This window comes from Electrophorus electricus, chromosome 13 (genome assembly GCF_041902795.1).
Source record: "Electrophorus electricus isolate QZ-2024a chromosome 13, ASM4190279v1, whole genome shotgun sequence".
NCBI lineage: Eukaryota > Metazoa > Chordata > Actinopteri > Gymnotiformes > Gymnotidae > Electrophorus > Electrophorus electricus.
This window is the reverse complement of record NC_137509.1, coordinates 6,967,967-6,987,500: the sequence shown is the minus strand read 5'-3', so window position 1 is coordinate 6,987,500 and position 19,534 is coordinate 6,967,967. Positions and strand designations below refer to the sequence as shown.

Here is a 19,534-nt window from a genome sequence, read left to right as displayed (position 1 = left end):
AATACAAAATGAATAGGCAGTGCATTATTTATGTGTGTATGTGTGTGTGTATAAAAGTGTCCATTTTTGGAATCTGAATTGGGATTGGAGTTAGCCAGAGTTCAGGAGTCTAATATGTGTGTATGTGTGTGTAATTGAATCCCTGCATGAATAGCCTCTATACATACTTACTCTGAATGTCGCTATTAATAGTTTTTTTACAATTGCTTGGGACACTAATATTAAAAATAACACAATTAGTGAAACCTGATACTCCATTAAAATAACCTCAGCCCAGATCGGAACTATAACCAGAACTGTAAGCAGATTCTCAAAACACTAAACACACTTCTCTGCATTAGATACAGAAACCTACCAAGATGCCACTTTGCCTTTTGCCAAACCTGTGAACTGTCAGGTGTACAAACACTTTGGTGCTTAACTGTAAACTCACTAATCATGAGTGAGCACTAAATAAGAAAACAGGTGAGTTTACCTGTCTTCAACAAAAGCAGAACACAATACGTAAAGGTTGAGGAAGAGGAAGAGTAAGGAAGAGAGGGGGAGCCTGCAGATGAAGAGTAGGGAGGGGTAGAGGTAGAGCTGAAGGAGGATGAGGACAAAGAAGACGAGGATCAAATATCAGATGAGACTGAAGGTTGACCATGTTGTAAACCACAGGCTGATATTGAGAGGTGGAGCGAGAGTTCAGCCCCACGCCAGCAGATATACTGTTGCACTGTTCTGTATGCACTAAATCAGTACTGTGTAGCCTTCTATATGCACTAAATCAGTACTGTGTAGCCTTCTATATGCACTAAATCAGTACTGTGTAGCCTTCTATATGCACTAAATCAGTACTGTGTAGCCTTCTATATGCACTAAATCAGTACTGTGTAGCCTTCTATATGCACTAAATCAGTACTGTGTAGCCTTCTATATGCACTAAATCAGTACTGTGTAGCCTTCTATATGCACTAAATCAGTACTGTGTAGCCTTCTATATGCACTAAATCAGTACTGTGTAGCCTTCTACATGCACTAAATCAGTACTGTGTAGCCTTCTATATGCACTAAATCAGTACTGTGTAGCCTTCTATATGCACTAAATCAGTACTGTGTAGTCTTCTATATGCACTAAATCAGTACTGTGTAGCCTTCTATATGCACTAAATCAGTACTGTGTAGCCTTCTATATGTACTAAATCAGTACTGTGTAGCCTTCTATATGCACTAAATCAGTACTGTGTAGCCTTCTATATGCACTAAATCAGTACTGTGTAGCCTTCTATATGTACTAAATCAGTACTGTGTAGCCTTCTATATGTACTAAATCAGTACTGTGTAGCCTTCTATATGCACTAAATCAGTACTGTGTAGCCTTCTATATGCACTAAATCAGTACTGTGTAGCCTTCTATATGCACTAAATCAGTACTGTGTAGCCTTCTATATGTACTAAATCAGTACTGTGTAGCCTTCTATATGCACTAAATCAGTACTGTGTAGCCTTCTATATGCACTAAATCAGTACTGTGTAGCCTTCTATATGCACTAAATCAGTACTGTGTAGCCTTCTATATGCACTAAATCAGTACTGTGTAGCCTTCTATATGCACTAAATCAGTACTGTGTAGCCTTCTATATGCACTAAATCAGTACTGTGTAGCCTTCTATATGCACTAAATCAGTACTGTGTAGCCTTCTATATGCACTAAATCAGTACTGTGTAGCCTTCTATATGTACTAAATCAGTACTGTGTAGCCTTCTATATGCACTAAATCAGTACTGTGTAGCCTTCTATATGCACTAAATCAGTACTGTGTAGCCTTCTATATGCACTAAATCAGTACTGTGTAGCCTTCTATATGCACTAAATCAGTACTGTGTAGCCTTCTATATGCACATCCCATACAGACTAAACAAGTCTACCAAGTGCTATCTGAAAACAATTCTGAGCAAAAGACCTGGCATGAATATGTGGATTTAAGCAATGTACACCTCAGAGAATTAAAAAAATTCACCAGTGTGCAGTATTGGTCTTAAGTATTAATATACTCATATTATTTACATTTCTAGAAAAACATCAAAACCAGACTATATTATTAGAAAAGCAGAAATGTTCTGTGTTATAGATTCAACACAGCAGTATATTCCTGCTTCAAACAGAATCATATCATATGAAGCCTGTGTGTGCTATATGCTGACAAAATGGGGCTTTTATTAACTATTGTCCAGTTTTGAATGAATTGTTTCATTTTGCAAAATATCCGAGGTGTTCTGCTACATGTGTGGGTGTGGTTGTGTGAATTGTGTGTAGGGTTTTGACAAAACGAGCCCTGTTTTCAAAATCATGCTTAAGCAATCATAAAAGAACTGTATACTGCACAGGACAATATAAATTGGCTGTCCTGGTGTACTATAAGTGAGAAATTGGTTATGCTATGACAAATTACAACATAACAATACCAATGCATGTGGGTTTATTTTATGTTGAATATATTTGTCAGATAAAGGGACCGTCGCTTAGCCTTAATAGCAAATACGTATAATGTAAACGTTAATGATCCACGCGTTATTTCACACACAGGACGAGAAAGCCTAGTTTTCTAGGTTATGACAGTGTGCAGCTTACCCTCAACAACCCCACACAAAAACTCGTCTCTCTTCTCCATTTCTGAAAATATCTTCGGGCCCAAAACGAGAGAAGGTTTGTGTGCTGGAGTAGCCTATGCCCCCCGTGCGCTATGATGCTTTCGCTGTCTCCATCTCCGTCTGAGGGCGCATCCTCCGCACCCAAAGCATCTCGGAAAGGCACAAGGTTTTGACTAAGTAGTCGATAAATGCGTGACTTTCCTGAACTTATTATTATTATTATTATTAACCGAACATCAATTAAAAAATGCAGAGATTTGTCCCTAGTTTGTTTATTCGTAAACAAAACGAGGAGCTATAGCTCGGATGTGATCAGCTTTGTCTACTTCAGGGTGTCTTCTGAGCGCTCAGAGCGCCCTGCACCACCTAGCGAGCGTTGCTTATAAAGGGAGCTCACTTCAGAGCATAATGACCCAAGCAGAAGACAAATCTTTACAAAATTACCATACAGGTTACCTGAGTGAATCAGAGTGCTTGTGAAAGTATTTACAGGCAGTTGGACAAAAACAACCTTCTGCAATGCTGACTTCGGGTAACTGTGTATCTTGTTGCTTGGTTACAAAGAATCACAGACCCTACAGGGAAATAGGCTAAGGGAAGCTAGCTACGGGGCACAAACAGGTTGAACATAATAGTAGCTCTGTAACACTGATAAAAGGTTTGCTGATCACGAGTTGACTCCACTCCTCGTCTTTCAAGCACCACTTCAGGATGCCTCCAAAGAAGAAAGGCGAGACAGCGCGCAAGCAGCAGGACAGAAGCTCCACGCAGGCGGCGACGGAACAAGAAGTCCAGTTACAGAAAGAGTGAGACAGGCGAGGCGCTTTAAATATAGATTAAAATACGGATGCTTTTTAAATAACACCATCTTGATTTTACGATCCTCAGATACAAAATTCTGACTGAAACACTCAACACTCTCAAGATGAGGGCGGAACAACTGTATCCTTACTGTACACACACACACACACACACACACACAAACCGTACACTTTTAGAGATTTAGACAATTTAACTCAGACGTCAACTCCAGACGTAAAGATAATGAGTTTCTACAGAATGAGGCCAATCAGACACGCATGGAGAGTGTGAGTAGCCACATGCGCGCGCACGCGCGCACACACACACACACACACACACACACACACACACACACACACACACACACACACACACACACACACACACACACACACGGAGCCTATATAGTAATGCTAGAAGGTAGCTCTCAGGCCTGTGTCTACAGCTTTGATTCACACTGTAGCATGGAAACATGATACCACTGACACACTCTCACATCCCTGCAGCAAGAGTACATGTCCTACATGGCCAAGCGGATGCAGAAGCGTCGGAGCATGATCGTTACTCTGAGTGATCAGAGTCAACAGGAGCTGCAGGAGCTCGAGAGACAGAGAGAGGAGACGCTGCAGAAATACGAGGAGCAGGCCAACGGTGTGTGTGGATGGATGGGTGTGTGAGTGTGTGTAGGGATGAAAGTGTATAAGTGTAAAAGGATGAAACTTATGTGAGGAACATGTCTACCTGGTGTGTACCAGTACTCATTTTTAACGAGGCACAATGACAGCTTGATCACTTTAAATTCAGGAAGACACACAAACTGTATTGCGATCATGTGTATGTGTGTGTGTATGTGTGTATTTTCAGGACTGAAGAGGAAGATTTTGGAGAAGGAAAATGAGCTGGCTCTGCTTAATCTTGAGATAGCTGAACTCAGAGAATTTAAGGTAGCCATGGAAACTCTTTTTTTCCCAGTCTGAGTGCATTCCCACCTTACCTACATATGTCACATATATTTTACTGTAAGGTGGGCTTGAACCCAGATCAACTAGATGATGACACCAACAGCCCACTGGTTGAGCAACCACACTCTAACGAGGGTGGGCCCATGTGCAGAACAGTTAGAGCTTGGATCAGGTCAAACAAAAGGAAAAAACTAAACACCACGCCGACCTTAGAAAAAGGGAGAACAAAGGCAATCCCGATACACTGGGGAAAACCAAACGAAAACTTCCCAAACAAAACCAGAAAACGGGAAGCCATTTGAGAGGGAAAACTGGAGAGGGGAGGGGACGTGTAAAAACATGAACACTCTCGCAGCACAGAAGTGAGGTGTAGCACAAGGGCTCAGAGACCTCAATATCTGATGTTACCAGCGGAGAGTTTAGCTCAGACCTTTGGCAAGGACCCAGCACTGAATGACTGGCTCACTGGGCTTATATAAGGTCTAGCCCAGCTGTTGGGTGTTAAGCCTGATTAGTGGTGTGGTTAACTCCTCTGGTGACCGGAGGGGGCTTCGGCCTGATGCCTACATTTACATGGTGTATTTTTAACAGTCACTTCTTATAGGCTTTTGCAGGTTGTCTACAGTAGCATTACAGAGTGTGTGTGTCTGTGTTGTAGAGTCTACAGCAGCAGCAGTTGGGTCGTATATCTGAGCTGGAGCAGGAGGTGTCAGCCATGAGCCGTCGTCACGCTGAATCTCTGCAGGCTCTGAAGTCTGACTTCCTGAAGGAGAAGGAGCGCTATGAGGCCCAGGCCGAACACAAGGTGCAGGAGCTCACTCTCGCCACCAACAGGGTGAGTGTGGAACTCATTCATATATATATATATATATATATATATATATATATATATATAGTTAAAAACACACATTCAGATAACTTGCTTCTTTCATTTTAAACAAACCTTTGTTTTCTTTCTGAAATAACCTCCATTTCTCTCTCATTCCCAGACTTTCAACATTATCATCCTTCTCCCTCTCGCTGTTTCCCTCTCAGGAGGCGTCTCGCTGTCTGCTCTCTCACATGCAGGATGTGACTCAGGAGAACCATCGTCTGCGTGAGGAGCTGCAGCAACTGATCCAGAGAGCTCATGCACTGCACAGCCACCAGGAGGCGCTGCAGACTCAGCACAGGCAGCTGCTACTGGAGAGAGAGCATATACAGCGCATGCGCAACTCAACAACAGAAGGGGGCAGCAACACTAAGAAGATTAGCAACGAGCAGCTGCTACCGTCTAAATTGGATGTGGAAGATGTGGCAGACTGTAATGGGGCCTAAAAAGTATTTCCTATTCATCTACTTTAACTGGTCTTATGATCTTCATATTGAACTTACTCTCTCTTAATCATTTAACGTGATACTTATGTTGCCTGTCACTATATAGAAAACTGATGTGAATTCATTCAGCATTATAAGGTATAACTATAATATGTGATAATGATTGGCTTATTACACCTCAAATAAATCAACTTGACACAATAATGATTTTGAATTTAGTTTATTAGTGGAGTCCAAGCTTTCACCAAGTAAGAGAGATGACGCATAGCTAAGAATGGTTGCCTGTAGAAATGTAATGTTATACAGAAATAAGAGCTCTCGAAAAACTTCAAATGATCACCCAAAAGAATAGAGCACTGTAATAAGTAATTGCTAAGTGATGTTTTATTGTTAATGTTAAATGCCAATTCCAGTTATAAGAGCTAATGGTTATCAGGGTCACCCTCATTAGTAAGAGTCCCTCAGACACTAGCAAACTTTTAGAACTCACTTGAATGGTACTGTATATTAAGGGAAATTCAGCTTACTAGGCGAACACATCTGGAGCTTTACTGTATAGGACCAGTTTCTCTTGCATTAAAATATCCAAAGGAACGAGATCTCCTCCTGTGTTTCACTAAACACATAAACGCACGGATTCAAACAAACATTGAACAACGCAGAGCAAGGCCACAAGGCAGGGTTTAAATACATGAACTAAATGAGGGACAGGTGTGGAAACTCAAACGAGGGGCGGAGAAAACGAAACTATGGCATGGAACATAAATACACACGACAGGGAAAACATGGAACATGGAAGCTGGAAGGACTAATCGTGACATATACATTGGAAAGCAGCACTATGCATCACTGTAATTCAAAGAGAATCCTTTCTCACCACATTTTCAGATGGTTATACAAATATTTATAAGTACACGAAATAGTGCTTGGTGTCTCTCTTAGAAAGGTTTTATTAACATTAGTATTATGAGGATCAAGTGGTTGAAGTCGTCTTAAGTTAAAAATCACACGATACAGAGGTACAAGGGGAGGCATACTAGCAGTGTCAGTGAGGCAGTAATATCAGTATAATTCAACAGAAACTGCCAATTACTTGGGCAAATTCTATTTATTGTAATGTTGTTCACTGATTTGTTTATCACACTTTTCAGCATTTCTGCATTTCTGTTTATGTTCATACACTGTGTAAACTGGAACGTTTCTCCCTTGCTGGCACAAAGACCAAATGAACAGGGACGTGACATCATGCTACGTAAGTTAAAGTAAAACGTAATCATTTAAGAACGAAACATCGAAGTGCCAACGTTCCTGGATATTAAGTAGCTCTGGGAAGACCTTTTAAAAACGGCAAAGAGAAAAGTAAAGCTATGTACATCATAGAGTGCTGTAACGTAGCATTCAGATTAGTTTCCACTGTCAACTGCAAGAATAAAAAATAGGGTCATTATCTGAAAGTTACCGTATAGACATCTGAAATACCGATCATGTTGCAATATGAACTTTGTCTTTAAGAATATTTTGTGCTCACTGACCAGGCGTGAGTTTTCCAAAAACAGCCAGTCTTAGCGAATATCCAACAAACTTAACGAATGACGTGAGAAAAGAGCGAGTGAGCTCTGCAAGTGTCTCTCGCAGTGGATTGGCTCTTTGGTGCGAAACTGAACTTGTGAATAATGAAGATATCGTGTAAGTAGATAGATTAACGTAGAAAACACAAAACCTTCAGAAAATGCACCCAGGTTGGTGAACTATCATTATGTTCTGCTGACTGGTGGATATCGAGTGCAGCATGAACTACAAAATGCAGCAACATAAAAATGCAGCAAGACGTGGGAAATTGAATTACAATTATATTTGTCTTAATTATAAAGACGCACGGTTTTACAGTATGTAGATACTAAAATTGTCATCTCAGGAGTTCTAGTACATTTTGTTTATATGGGCAAGTTTAATACAATATTGTTGCTTAAGGAAATAAATATGCAGGCCTATTAGGCTGATGTATGAAAGATGTACATTTATTTGCTGAGTGATGTGATTTCTTCTGAAAATAATTAAAGAAGGAAGATGGAAATGACAGAATCTTCATCACTACAGATACAAAGCAAAGAGAGAAGCATGAGTGACCCTCCTATGTGTAAGTTACAGCTCATATATATATATATATATATATATATATATATATATATATATATATATATATATATATAAAGCAGCAGAGAGGCAGGCTGAAGGACTCATTAAAGATCTGGAGCAGGAAATCACTGATCTAAAGAGGAGAGACACTGAGCTGGAGCAGCTCTCCCACACTGAGGACCACATTCACCTCCTACAGGTTAGTGTTCCTCTCTCTGCTCAAAGACAACACAGCACATCACAGGACAACACTCCCCATGCTGAGGTGTTTCTCCTCCCTCCTGCTTTACTGTAGATGTACCCAGCCCTGAGCAGCCCTCCACACACCAAGAACTGGACTGACATCAGTACTGACACTGATGTGAGTGTGGAGTTGGTGAAGAGAGCTTTGTCACAGCTTCAGAAGACTCTGAATGAAAAGCTCTGTAAAACATTGAATGAGATGTTGAAAGAAACAGGTGAGAAGCTTCCATATTGGACAAGTTTTCTAGACATAAATCTGTAACATAAGAAATCTGTGGTCCAAGAAAATTAATTAATTCATTGACTGAGTAACTGATCAGTGTTATTTAGAATACCTTCATTTTACAATTATTTTTTAAGAGTCCAAGACTATAAAATCATCTAATTGAAATCTAATGAATGTCATGTTTTGTTAAAATGAGTCTCTAAAGAGTTGAAAAGGATTCAGCAGTATTCAGGTAAAGTAAGGTTTCTAGAGTTTTCTCACTTTGTTATTAATATATTAACTGATATGGATCAGCATCATAAGTGTATCTTGTTAAACCATATAAAGCTGCATTAATTGTGGTTAACTGTAAAGTTCACTGAGTAGCTCGTTTATTAGGTGCATCTGCTCTATAGCGCCACCTAAGGGGACACTAGTCCATTTTTTCTGGCCAAGGTGCATAATATGAAAATTATTACATATTATTACAAATTATTACAAAATTATTACATATACATGGATCACTTAAATTTAGATGTAATTATTCTGTAATTGTCAGCATTGTAATGCGAGGTGGCCCGAGTGCCGCAGGGCGAGGGACAGGATGCCCCTCCTCCAACGTCTGGGACGTACATTTATTAACATTTAACATAAAACACTAACGGCACTCACAAGAATCACACACGATTAATACAAACAAGAAACGGTTAACATTAAATACTGACGATAAACACGTATACATCTAACAATAACGAATATAATGTTTAACATCACCATTGACAATAACACACCACATTAACACGTTACATCAACAGTGACCAATGATGCTGGACACCATGAAGTGGGTTTAAATACACACAGACAAATGAGGTGCAGATGTGTGCAGGCGTGGCCACAAACGAAGGTCCTCCTACTGCATGTGGCTGGCAAAACCACGTGCCTCGCGGGAGGCGAGCGTTCCGTGACATCTACAAAATACAACAGTGGTACAGGAGTGGTAGCATACAACTTACAATTGACTGTAAAATATATGACAGTCTATTAAGTACAGCTATGTAGTAGATACCCTGTAAAGTGATTAGTGAGTTTCTATTTAACTCTCCTACAAATCCTCTTAGAAATTTTAATCAGTGTATTTTAATCAGGTTGTCCACAAGATGATGAAGACATTATGTTCCCTTCATGCTCATATACACTCTTTCTTTCAGAGGATGTGACTCTGGATCCTGATACAGCTCATACCTACCTCATCCTGTCTGATGATGGAAAACAAGTGACAGAGGGAGACATCAAAGAGAATCTCCCTGACAACCCAAAGAGATTTGATATGTATCCTGTTGTCCTGGGAACGGAGGGGTTCTCATCAGGGAGATTTTACTATGAGGTGCAGGTCAAGGGGAAGACAGAGTGGACGTTAGGAGTGGCCAGAGAGTCTCTTAACAGGAAGGGGGAGTTTACACTGAGCCCTCAGGATGGATGATGGACTGTATTCAGCTCCACTGATCATCTCTCATATATGTCCACTTAGACAATTTTTACCAAATCATCTCAGGAAACTATAAGAAAAAGAAAAAATATTTTAAAGCAAAAAGGTACCTAAAGTTGAATATAAAAATTAGATACACAGCAACAAGGAAAAGCCTACACTTAAGTTGTTGTGAAGTGGAGCAAGTCAAAGCAGGACACACATGCATTAATGAACAATGGTTATTTAGGGAAGTTCTATATTCAAAGTGGACGTCACAGTCCATGGTGGAGTAGCCAGGAGTAACTAAGAGAAAACCATAAATCATATTAATGAGACAAAAACAAACAAAAGCATAGAATGCACTAGGTAGTAAGGTGAAGACTGACAAAGGAAATCAGGAAGACAAATTTATAAATACTCAGGTAGATTAAGAGGAAACAAGACACAGGTTTAACAATTAAAGCAGAGAGCAAAACATGATGCAAGATGGAGACTAAACCAAAACAAACATAGCCACACGTAGTTAGCACCATGGGAACCATATGACCAGGGCGAGCATCCATGACAGATTTGTAATAGTTATCAATGATGTTATCCTCTCTTCTTTCTCTGAGATGTAGAGGTAAACTTTGTACTGGAAGTGTGCATCACCACATAAAATCATGAGCTATTGTTAGTTAAAATCTAATGTGTTGGTGGGCTTGATGTGCATAATCAAATTTTGTTTGAGTCATAAAGTCTAAGCATGAGGTATTTTACTTCTCTCCAACTTCTCTGCCATTATCACAGCTTAATGAACCTATTTGCTTCATTTCCATCACATCAAACAGTTCAGCCTGCTTCTCTGTACAGACCACATAACTGCTCATTTGGGTATATGAAATTGAGTACAAAAAAAAAAAAGTATTTATGACACCAAATAGAACTTCTGCATGTAACTATTTCTGCACCAAATTCTGCTTGTTCCACCTGCATGGTGTATAAAATCTTTTAACTCCACTATTTTCTATTTCTCCATTGTCCAATACATTATAATGCTTTATTACTTTGATGGAGAAAGTGCCGCACAGCAAGGAGCAGGATACACAACATCTCTCGTCGCAGACAGACATTTATTTACACATGATGAGGCACAGAGAAACAATCAAGGGTAATGCACCTCACAAAGCAAACAGTGCAGCATAATACAAAATGATGAAAAAGATGCACATAAACAAAAGCATGAACGGTAACAAGATCAACGGACAGGACCAGTGAACATATGCACACGCGTGAACAATGGCCGACAAATGGTACTACAGACACAAGGGATTAAACGCATACATAAGTGACCTGATTAACAAGGTGCAGGTGTATGAGAACAAGTGTGACATGGCTACAAATAAGTGCGCAGGCACAGACACCAAACAATGGGATGTAGGATAGGGGAGCGTACCGCACCCAAAGGGCATGAATCCCGACACAGCCGCCGTCGGGACAGCAAAGTCCAGGCCACCCTGGCATGGAGAAGCCTGGAGCCAGCACTGTGCAAGGCAGGCTGGGAGCCACCACCAAGGGAGGTCTCTGGAATGAGGGGGGAAAGGCTCCGTGGTGGGAACAGCAGGACCAAAGGTGCAGCAATGATCGGCATCAGCAGCCACTTTGACAGAGCCGGAAGAGCAGTAGCGACCAGTGACAGCGGCGGCCTCGATGGCAGCACGCTTCCTCTTGGCGTATGCGTGCTCGGTGCCGGTCCAGAAGACTCCACCTTGAGCACACACCTGTGAGCAGTTCTTCAAATGAGCACAACCTGGGTTAATAGCTAACTAGCTAATTCAGAAAAACACTCAATCCTCTCATAAAGATGCCAATCTTAATAGGATATTAATGCCAGGTGTATTACCATAAAATCAGTATTATTCGTGCCTACTGTAAATACGTTACAAATTGCACCCATTACACAGTAATGCATTTCTAGTGGCCTCCACAAAGGCCACATAATTATGAGCTCAACATAGGCCATAATGATTTATAATTATGGCCTATGTGGAGTACATGATGTTACCTTTCATTAACAAATTTCACACTGAAAAGCAGCACTAAGCCTTGTATAGCATGATAACGAGACAGAGTGGACACAGGTGAGTATAAACAGTAACAATAGAGATCACTAGAATTCTGGAGATGAGGACATCTGGAGGCCAAGAGTTAAACTGCCAGGTTCCTCTCTGACACATAAGAATGTATAAGGCATTTTTTATTATCTAATGGCAATCACAATAAAACATTTTAAATCATGGCCCATGTGAAGTATATTGTGTTACTTTACATTAACTTATAAACAGCACTATGCTTCACTGTGTAATTCAAAGAGAATCCTTTCTCACTATATTCACTTTCAGTTGGTCATACAGACATTTATAAGTACATGAATCAATGTTCAGTGTCTCTCCTAGAAAAGCTTTATTAACTGGGTGAAGTCCTCTTAAGTTAAAAATCACATTGTACAGATACAGAGGTACAAGCAGACATACTAACAGTGTCAGTGAGGGACTACCATAACCATTCAGTATAATACTACACAAACTGTCAATTACATGAGCAAATTCTGTTTTGTTAATGTCCTTTTTCACAGTATTTCTGTGCATTTTATGTTCATACGGTGTGTAAACCGAAACGTTTAATTCATTAAAGCAGAATAAAATAAAAATAAAATGAACAGGGAAGTAACGTCATGCTAAGTAAATGAAAGTAAAATGGCATCATATAGGAACTGCAACCTTCTAAAAAGCAGCAAAGAGAAAATATTTGTCCTTTAGAGAGTGTTAAAGCATATAATTAAGATTTTTTACGTATATGTGGATTTTTTGCAACTGGGACTAGGACGGTTATAGGGTTATATGAAATACTGATATTGTTACAATATGAACTTTCTCTTAGGGCAGTCTGTGCTCACTGACCAGGCATGAATTTCCCCAAAACTTGCTAATTAACAAAGATCCTTAATGAAGATATTGTTCTTAGCCTTACAACATTCTTGGAAAAAGCACCCAGGTCATTAAGCGAAGTTGGGAAAATAGTGAAAGATCATTACAGTCCACTGACTGTTGCATAGCAAAAGCATAGCAGGAGGTGAGAAACTGTATGAAATTTATAATTACTGTTATTTATTTTAGTAATTAAGACAAGTTTTTCAGTCTGTAGGTAAATAATAATGTAATCTTAGACGCTTGTGGTTTTGTTTATATGGACATGTTTGATAAAATATTGTTGCTAAGGAAAGAAGCATGCAGGCCTATTGTGAGTGCCGCAGAGCAAGGACACAGAGACCTCTCTCAACACAGACAGTGTAACGTTGAGCGGTAAGGAGGCGGACGCATGTTCGGAGAAGAGTGAGATTTAATAGGGGAAATCCAGAATCAGAGTCGTTAAGGCAGTCCAGAGTCAAAGTGCCGACATGGAGAGCACAGGGATACATGACAAACGAGACACAGGCTAGAATACACGAGTAACTAAACACACGAAAGCACACAGATTAAGCAGGCCATAACAGACCAGGAAACACGGAGGCTAGGATAACACAAAGGCATGGAGTACAAAGAAACATAGCCATTAGAATAAACATACATTCAACCAAAATGAAAAGCAACACACTGGGATCAAGACAGAGTTTAAATACATGAACTTGTAACAAGTCATAATTTAATATAATAAGGCTAAAATGTTTAATCAAATATTAGATTAGTTGACCCCTTCGTCACAACTTTATTGATTATAATCTAAAATTTAGGCCTTTGCAGCTTTGTGACATTACAAGTTGATCCTTAATGAAGATATTTTAGGGCAGACTGTGCGTTCTCTACTTCATAATCATCAAACAGCTCAACCTACTTCAGTACAGCCACAGCTGTTGGGTCACCAAAGCTCAAGAACTGTATCCTCTTTAATCAACTTAATTTTTTTTTTCTGTTTTGAGCGTACACTGTAAATTGAGACAAGATATACAGGTAGAGTCTGTTATGAGATAAACTCGATAATCGTCCGATAGCAACTACGACATATATCGAGAGATTGGGTTGATCAAGATCATTTGTAAAATCATAACGAAATTCCGTATCCACGAAAAAAGTCGTGTTTATTAATAAATCGCACCAGGAAAAAGGTTTCTAGCCACAGATTACAATGAAATGTATGAAATGAAAGACCAAAAAACGTATCCTACTTAAAGTAGGAACATAACTCATGGCACATTTGAAATCTTTCCAATAAACGCGGACTATATTCGACGCCGATGCAGGTGTACTGCAACAACAACTGTAGGAACCAGTGACTTGATTAGAACCATTAAAGAGGGGGCGAGAGTGAATCTTGTTAATGTATAATGTAAAGAATGAATGATTACCACACTTTTAAAATTTACCAGTTTTATAACTGCTGCATTTTTTACTTGTAATAGTTATGTAATACAGTTACTTTTTGTATCCTGATTACGCAGCATGCCCTGGGTAGATGGATACTCGGTGTCTCTTTAAAAGCATTACTGAGTGCGATAACCCACGTGAGCAGAGAAAACGACAAGTTGCCGATAGATATGTAGGATGATGGTTATACTGACAGTGTCGTAATACTTAATCATTCAAACAATCAGTTACAACTGCTAATAGTCAAATAACTGCCCCCCCCCCACCCCCGCGCACACACACAAGTTTCCGCTACTTTGCACAGTTCATATTCACGTACTGTGTTAAACTGAAACGGGACAGAACAAGGAAGTGCTACGTAATTCATGTGAGGTGAGGATAGGCAAAACTGAAACGGGAAGCTCACATCGAAAAGTGAACCTTGTTCGTTACAAAATGTCCCAGTTCCATCGCTACTGGATGTTCTTTAACTCTGAGACTGTAAACAGAAAAATTGCAACCAGCTGAAAAACAGTAAAGGTATGTGTTTCAGTGAATGTTCAGACGTTTCTCCACTGTTGGTCTATAGGGGTGAACCGCAGGAGTGAACAATCGATGGCAAGAGCCTTCAACCTAAAGTTAATGTTTTAACAGTTAAAATAACCATTAAAAGGCAGTATGAACAATGTCTCAAAAATAATATAAATAAATCTAATGTAAAAATAATATTATATGAATGTGAGTAAACTCTCATAACACAGAAAGACGTGGCAAATTAAATTACAATTACAGATACATCGTCTGTCCTTATTTTAATAAAAAGTTTTACCCTGTACATATAGTCTGTCGATACATGAAAATGTCATCTCAGGAGCTCCAGTGCTTTTGCTTATAATTGCTTGTATTTTTTTTTCTTCTGAAAAGCATTAAAGCTGTAAAAAAGAAATGGCAGAATCCTCATCACAGCTACCACCTGAGAAAAAGAGGCGTATGACTAGCCAAGCTGAGTGTAAGTTACACATCTTATACACACGTGAATTTGATATAGCCTGTGTATTGGCTTTATTAGTTACTTTGTTTTGTACACCTGTGTGCTGTATCAGTAACTGATCAAAATAAAATCATAGTACTACAGAATGGAATCATTTTCACTCTGAGCTCCATGTGGGCCATGTAAACCATGTTAAGCAGGAGTTTAAAGTCTGAGGTGGGAGTTGCTGAGTCCTTGAGAATGAAGATAGACACACATAATGATGATCAAACTCAACTCAGATTATAAATCAAAAAAGATTTACACCTTTTATTTACTGTTGTCTTCTTTTCAAATTTAGTTCTGAAATATTTAGGAGTAATGTGTGATGATAATTTAAATACATTATAATATAGATTAAGAATAAATGAAAGTTTCTTCATGTTTCTTTTCTTATCAGTCACACATGACTCCAGCTGCATCCTGTCTGAGGAGCAGTTCATGTGTTCTGTCTGTCTGGATGTGTTAACTGATCCAGTCTCCACTCCATGTGGACACAACTTCTGCAGGACCTGCCTTACACATTACTGGGACAATACTCCACGATGTCTGTGTCCATTATGTAAAGAGACGTTCACCAGGAGACCTGAACTCAAGATTAACACAACACTGAGAGAGGTAGTGGATCACTTCAAGAAGAAAAGCAGTCTTGATAAGCCTGATGTTCTTTGTGATGCCTGCACTGGAGTGAAGTTCATGGCTGTAAAATCCTGTCTGGACTGTGCTGTAACATTTTGTAAATCTCATTTAGAGCCTCATAATAATGTTCCTAAACTTAAGAAACACAAGCTAATAAACCCTGTGAACAACCTGGAGGACTACATATGCCAGAAGCATGAGAGACCCCTGGAGCTGTTCTGTAGAGAGGACAAGATGTGTGTGTGTCAGTTCTGCACTGAGACAGATCACAAGACACATAACACTGTTCCTATAGAGGACGAGAGTAGAGAGAAAAAGGTGAAAGACACTATAAACATCAACCTTAAAAAATGCAAATATATATTTTACTTAATTTATTAACATTTTAAGTAATTAATTATGCTAAAATGATTATAACACTAATTTTATTATTTAAAACATTCTCTGAGAAAACCTAGGGAACCATTTATATTTAAAATATAAATGCAAATATTCTTTGTTTTCCTCTCTGCCCACAGACACAGCTGGGGAAGACACAGTCAGAGGTGCAGAAGATGATCCAGGACAGACTGAAGAAGATCAAAGAGATCAAACACTCACTAGAGCTTGGAAAAGTGAATCAAACATAATATAATCCATATCTAATATAATATGTAGCTTCAGTTCCATTTTGCAGATCTTAACAAACTGATTTTAAATATCTTTTCACCTTTGATGTTTTCATTTTTAGTGGGTTTTCTTTCCAGAAAAGCACAGAGAAAGAGATTGCAGACAGTATTGAGGTCTTCACTGCTCTGATACGCGCCATTGAGAGAAGCCAGGCTGAGCTGCTTCAGGTGATGGAGGAGAAGCAGAAAGCAGCAGAGAGGCGGGCTGAAGGACTCATTAAAGATCTGGAGCAGGAAATCACTGATCTAAAGAGGAGAGACACTGAGCTGGAGCAGCTCTCCCACACTGAGGACCACCTCCACCTCCTACAGGTCAGTGTTCCTCTCTCTGCTCAAAGACAACACAGCACATCACAGGACAACACTCCCCATGCTGAGGTGTTTCTCCTCCCTCCTGCTGTACTGTAGATGTACCCAGCCCTGAGCAGCCCTCCACACACCAAGAACTGGACTGACATCAGTACTGACACTGATTTGAGTATAAAAACTGCAAGTACAGTTCTGTCTCAGCTTCAGAAGAATCTGAATAAGAAACTTAATCTAACGATAAATATAAAGTTCGGAGAAGCAGGTAAGAAGCTTTATATTAGACTTTTTTTCCAGGCATATTTCTGTAACATTATAACATTACAAATCAGTGGTCGAATGCTCTAAAATCATCTCTTTGAACTCTAATTAATATCATCTTTACTTAAAATTAGTCTGCACAGAATTGAAGAGGAGTCAACAGTATTCAGGTACAATGTGGTTTCTCATTTTTTCCTAATTTCATTAAATGTTATTATATTTAATATATTAAATTACACAGATCAGCGTCACACAACCGCAACTTATGGAGCCATTTATTATATTTAACCATTAATCATGGTTCACTGTAAAGTACACTGTAAAGAGTTGCCTGTTCATTACATGCATGTACTCTATTGCTGTGCCTGTAGACTACCAATCCTTTTTTGTTCAATTTTGTGTAATATGTATCATTTCAATGATGGCAACCTTTCTTGTATTCTGCCCAATTGTGCCATAGTTCCAGTGGCCTCTTTCATTACGAATCTGTTCTTAAAATAATGCCAGAGTAGTATTTCACTGTAAAATGTATGGCAGCCTTTTCAATATAGCTATATAGTAGATGCCTTATAATGTGATTACTCAGTGTGTATATGCTATGCTTCTACAAACCCTGTTACAAATGTTGATCAGTAAGATCCCCTGGATGATGTGGACATTACGTTCCCTGCATTCTCATATAGTGTATTTTTCTCTTAGTGGATGTGACTCTGGATCCTGATACAGCTCATCCCAGACTCATCCTGTGTAATGATGGAAAACAAGTGTCATATGGAGATGGAATACAGAATTTGCCTGACTACCCAAAAAGGTTTGATAGGTATCCTGTTGTCCTGGGAACGGAGGGGTTCTCTTCAGGGAAATTTTACTATGAGGTGCAGGTCAAAGGGAAGACATATTGGGATGTAGGAGTGGCCAGAGAGTCCATTAACAGGAAGGGGCAGTATACACTGAGCCCTCAAAATGGATGCTGGATTGTGTGCCTGAGGAAGGGCAATGAGTACAAGGCTTGCGCTGGACCCACTGTCATACTATTCTTGAAGGAGAAGCCCCAGACGGTGGGAGTGTTTGTGGATTATGAGGAGGGTCTGGTCTCCTTTTATGATGTGGAGGCCAGGTCTCATATCTACTCTTTCACTGGTCAGTCTTTCGCTGAGAAAATCTACCCATACTTCAGTCCTTTTACTTCTGTGAAGGGTACAAACTCGGCTCCACTGATCATCTCTCGTATATTTAAGACTTAATAAATCTTTACCCACTTCAGTCATCTCATGCAACTATGGGAACAGGAAAAAATATTTTCTGTAAAACCAATGGCATAAGCATGCCAACAGAGTAATATAATCTCAAATTTTATTCTGTTTTCAAACAAATGCTTACATTTTTAATCACTTCAATCATCTATAAAACTACAAGAACATAAAAATAACATTTTTTGTTTTACCAATGGTGAAAGAATATCAGCAGAGTAATTTGAATTTTTTTTTTCTGTTAAAAACAGTACATAAAACACTACCTAATGTTGAAAATAACAAGGAATAGTCAATTTTGTTCTCTCTTCACCATTGGACATATAGAATATATGTACTTGACATGTGTATCCTGACATTGGTTTAGTCACAACTAATGGTTAAAGTTATTTTTAGCTGACAGTTTTAGTTTCATCAATAAAGATTTACTTTACTGATTATAGTTTATATTATAGATATACTTTAGGCTTCTGCAGTTTCACGTCATTCCAAGGTGAGGCTTAATTAAGATGTTTTGTGACGGACAGTGTGTTCTCTACTCCAGTACCACCTCACCTCAAACAACTGTTTCACAACAAAGCTGTTCATTACAGTTTAAGAGTCAGCAGCGCTCAAGGCCCCGCAGTGTGTAAACCCTCTTGAATTAAATTAGTATGCTGGTATTTATTGCTATAACTAAGAAAATGCTTTCTTACTGTTCTTACTTTCATTTGATCATCTAAAGGCCATTCCCAAGTAATCAAATTAATTTCTGAAAATTATTCTTGAGAGCAATAAATCCTCTTTTGCATAGCAGTAAGGAAGCAGAAGCAGAAAAATTATAAACAGTAAGTCAGCATTGTAACAGGCCGAGTGCTGCTGGGCAAGAAGCAGGACTACAGACTCTCTCAATGGAGACAAACGTTTAACCTGCTATACAGACAGCGGCACGCACGTGTAATGCAAACTGTGAACGTGAACACACATTCGGTGAACATGAACATGGTCAATGACCGACAATCATGCACACACTAACAAGGGTTTAAATACATACAAACATGACAAGACTAAACTGAAGCAGGGGTGTGCTTAACAACATAGGCGTGCTTACACACGAGACACAGTCCACGAAGATCTCCCACTGCACACGGAGGGTCATACCACGTGACTAGTGGACAGGGAGCAGTCCTTGACAATAAGATTGTAAGGGTTGGCACTAGGCCGAGGCCCCCTCCGGCCACCAGGCCTCAAGTCAG

At 39.4% G+C, this 19,534-nt stretch overlaps 4 protein-coding genes across 8 annotated transcripts in view; 3 read left to right on the top strand and 1 right to left on the bottom strand.

The window, feature by feature from the left end:
• Positions 1-3,029, bottom strand: part of si:dkey-183c6.8 (protein O-GlcNAcase) — a 17,279-nt gene extending 14,250 nt beyond the window's left edge. For both annotated transcript variants that reach the window (XM_035520051.2, XM_081694969.1), the window contains exon 1: positions 2,615-3,029. In XM_035520051.2, coding sequence (XP_035375944.1) covers positions 2,615-2,654 — 40 coding nt within the window. In that variant the 5' untranslated portion in view covers positions 2,655-3,029. The remainder of the gene's footprint in view (positions 1-2,614) is intronic.
• A 164-nt stretch (positions 3,030-3,193) lies between these two features.
• ccdc166 (coiled-coil domain containing 166) lies at positions 3,194-6,305 on the top strand. 3 transcript variants are annotated; one of them, XM_027011520.3, is made up of 7 exons: positions 3,194-3,440; positions 3,523-3,576; positions 3,668-3,722; positions 3,942-4,086; positions 4,300-4,379; positions 5,056-5,232; positions 5,433-6,305. In XM_027011520.3, exons 1-7 carry the CDS (start codon positions 3,346-3,348, stop codon positions 5,712-5,714), a joined length of 888 nt encoding a protein of 295 aa, XP_026867321.3. In that variant the 5' UTR covers positions 3,194-3,345; the 3' UTR covers positions 5,715-6,305. The 3 variants fall into 3 exon arrangements, with proteins under 3 accessions (XP_026867321.3, XP_026867322.2, XP_081551096.1); XM_027011521.3 differs by having other exon boundaries at positions 5,387-5,629; XM_081694970.1 differs by lacking the exon at positions 5,056-5,232.
• A 1,644-nt stretch (positions 6,306-7,949) lies between these two features.
• Positions 7,950-9,778, top strand: LOC145643538 (butyrophilin subfamily 2 member A2-like). The gene is made up of 3 exons (XM_081695058.1): positions 7,950-8,049; positions 8,146-8,308; positions 9,507-9,778. The coding sequence occupies exons 2-3, from the start codon at positions 8,146-8,148 to the stop codon at positions 9,776-9,778; spliced, it is 435 nt and encodes a 144-aa protein (XP_081551184.1). The 5' UTR covers positions 7,950-8,049.
• Positions 9,779-14,526: 4,748 nt separating this feature from the next.
• On the top strand, positions 14,527-18,305 carry LOC113578321 (E3 ubiquitin-protein ligase TRIM39-like). 2 transcript variants are annotated; one of them, XM_027011509.3, is made up of 8 exons: positions 14,527-14,685; positions 15,070-15,154; positions 15,576-16,132; positions 16,333-16,428; positions 16,561-16,794; positions 16,891-17,053; positions 17,184-17,219; positions 17,749-18,305. In XM_027011509.3, exons 2-8 carry the CDS (start codon positions 15,091-15,093, stop codon positions 18,291-18,293), a joined length of 1,695 nt encoding a protein of 564 aa, XP_026867310.2. In that variant the 5' UTR covers positions 14,527-14,685; positions 15,070-15,090; the 3' UTR covers positions 18,294-18,305. The 2 variants fall into 2 exon arrangements, with proteins under 2 accessions (XP_026867310.2, XP_081581557.1); XM_081725431.1 differs by having other exon boundaries at positions 14,528-14,685; positions 15,685-16,132.
• The last annotated feature ends 1,229 nt before the right edge of the window (positions 18,306-19,534 follow it).

Bases quoted from the DNA above. Each gene is read 5' to 3' on its own strand.
- ccdc166 (XM_027011520.3), top strand. From the start codon at position 3,346: ATGCCTCCAAAGAAGAAAGGCGAGACAGCGCGCAAGCAGCAGGACAGA. The intron at 3,577-3,667 runs GTATCCTTACTG...CGTCAACTCCAG, and splicing joins AAGATGAGGGCGGAACAACT to ACGTAAAGATAATGAGTTTC. The intron at 3,723-3,941 runs GTGAGTAGCCAC...ACATCCCTGCAG, and splicing joins ATCAGACACGCATGGAGAGT to CAAGAGTACATGTCCTACAT.
- LOC113578321 (XM_027011509.3), top strand. From the start codon at position 15,091: ATGGCAGAATCCTCATCACAGCTACCACCTGAGAAAAAGAGGCGTATG. The intron at 16,795-16,890 runs GTCAGTGTTCCT...GCTGTACTGTAG, and splicing joins ACCACCTCCACCTCCTACAG to ATGTACCCAGCCCTGAGCAG. The intron at 17,220-17,748 runs GTACAATGTGGT...TTTTTCTCTTAG, and splicing joins GAGGAGTCAACAGTATTCAG to TGGATGTGACTCTGGATCCT.
- LOC145643538 (XM_081695058.1), top strand. From the start codon at position 8,146: ATGTACCCAGCCCTGAGCAGCCCTCCACACACCAAGAACTGGACTGAC. The intron at 8,309-9,506 runs GTGAGAAGCTTC...TCTTTCTTTCAG, and splicing joins TGAGATGTTGAAAGAAACAG to AGGATGTGACTCTGGATCCT.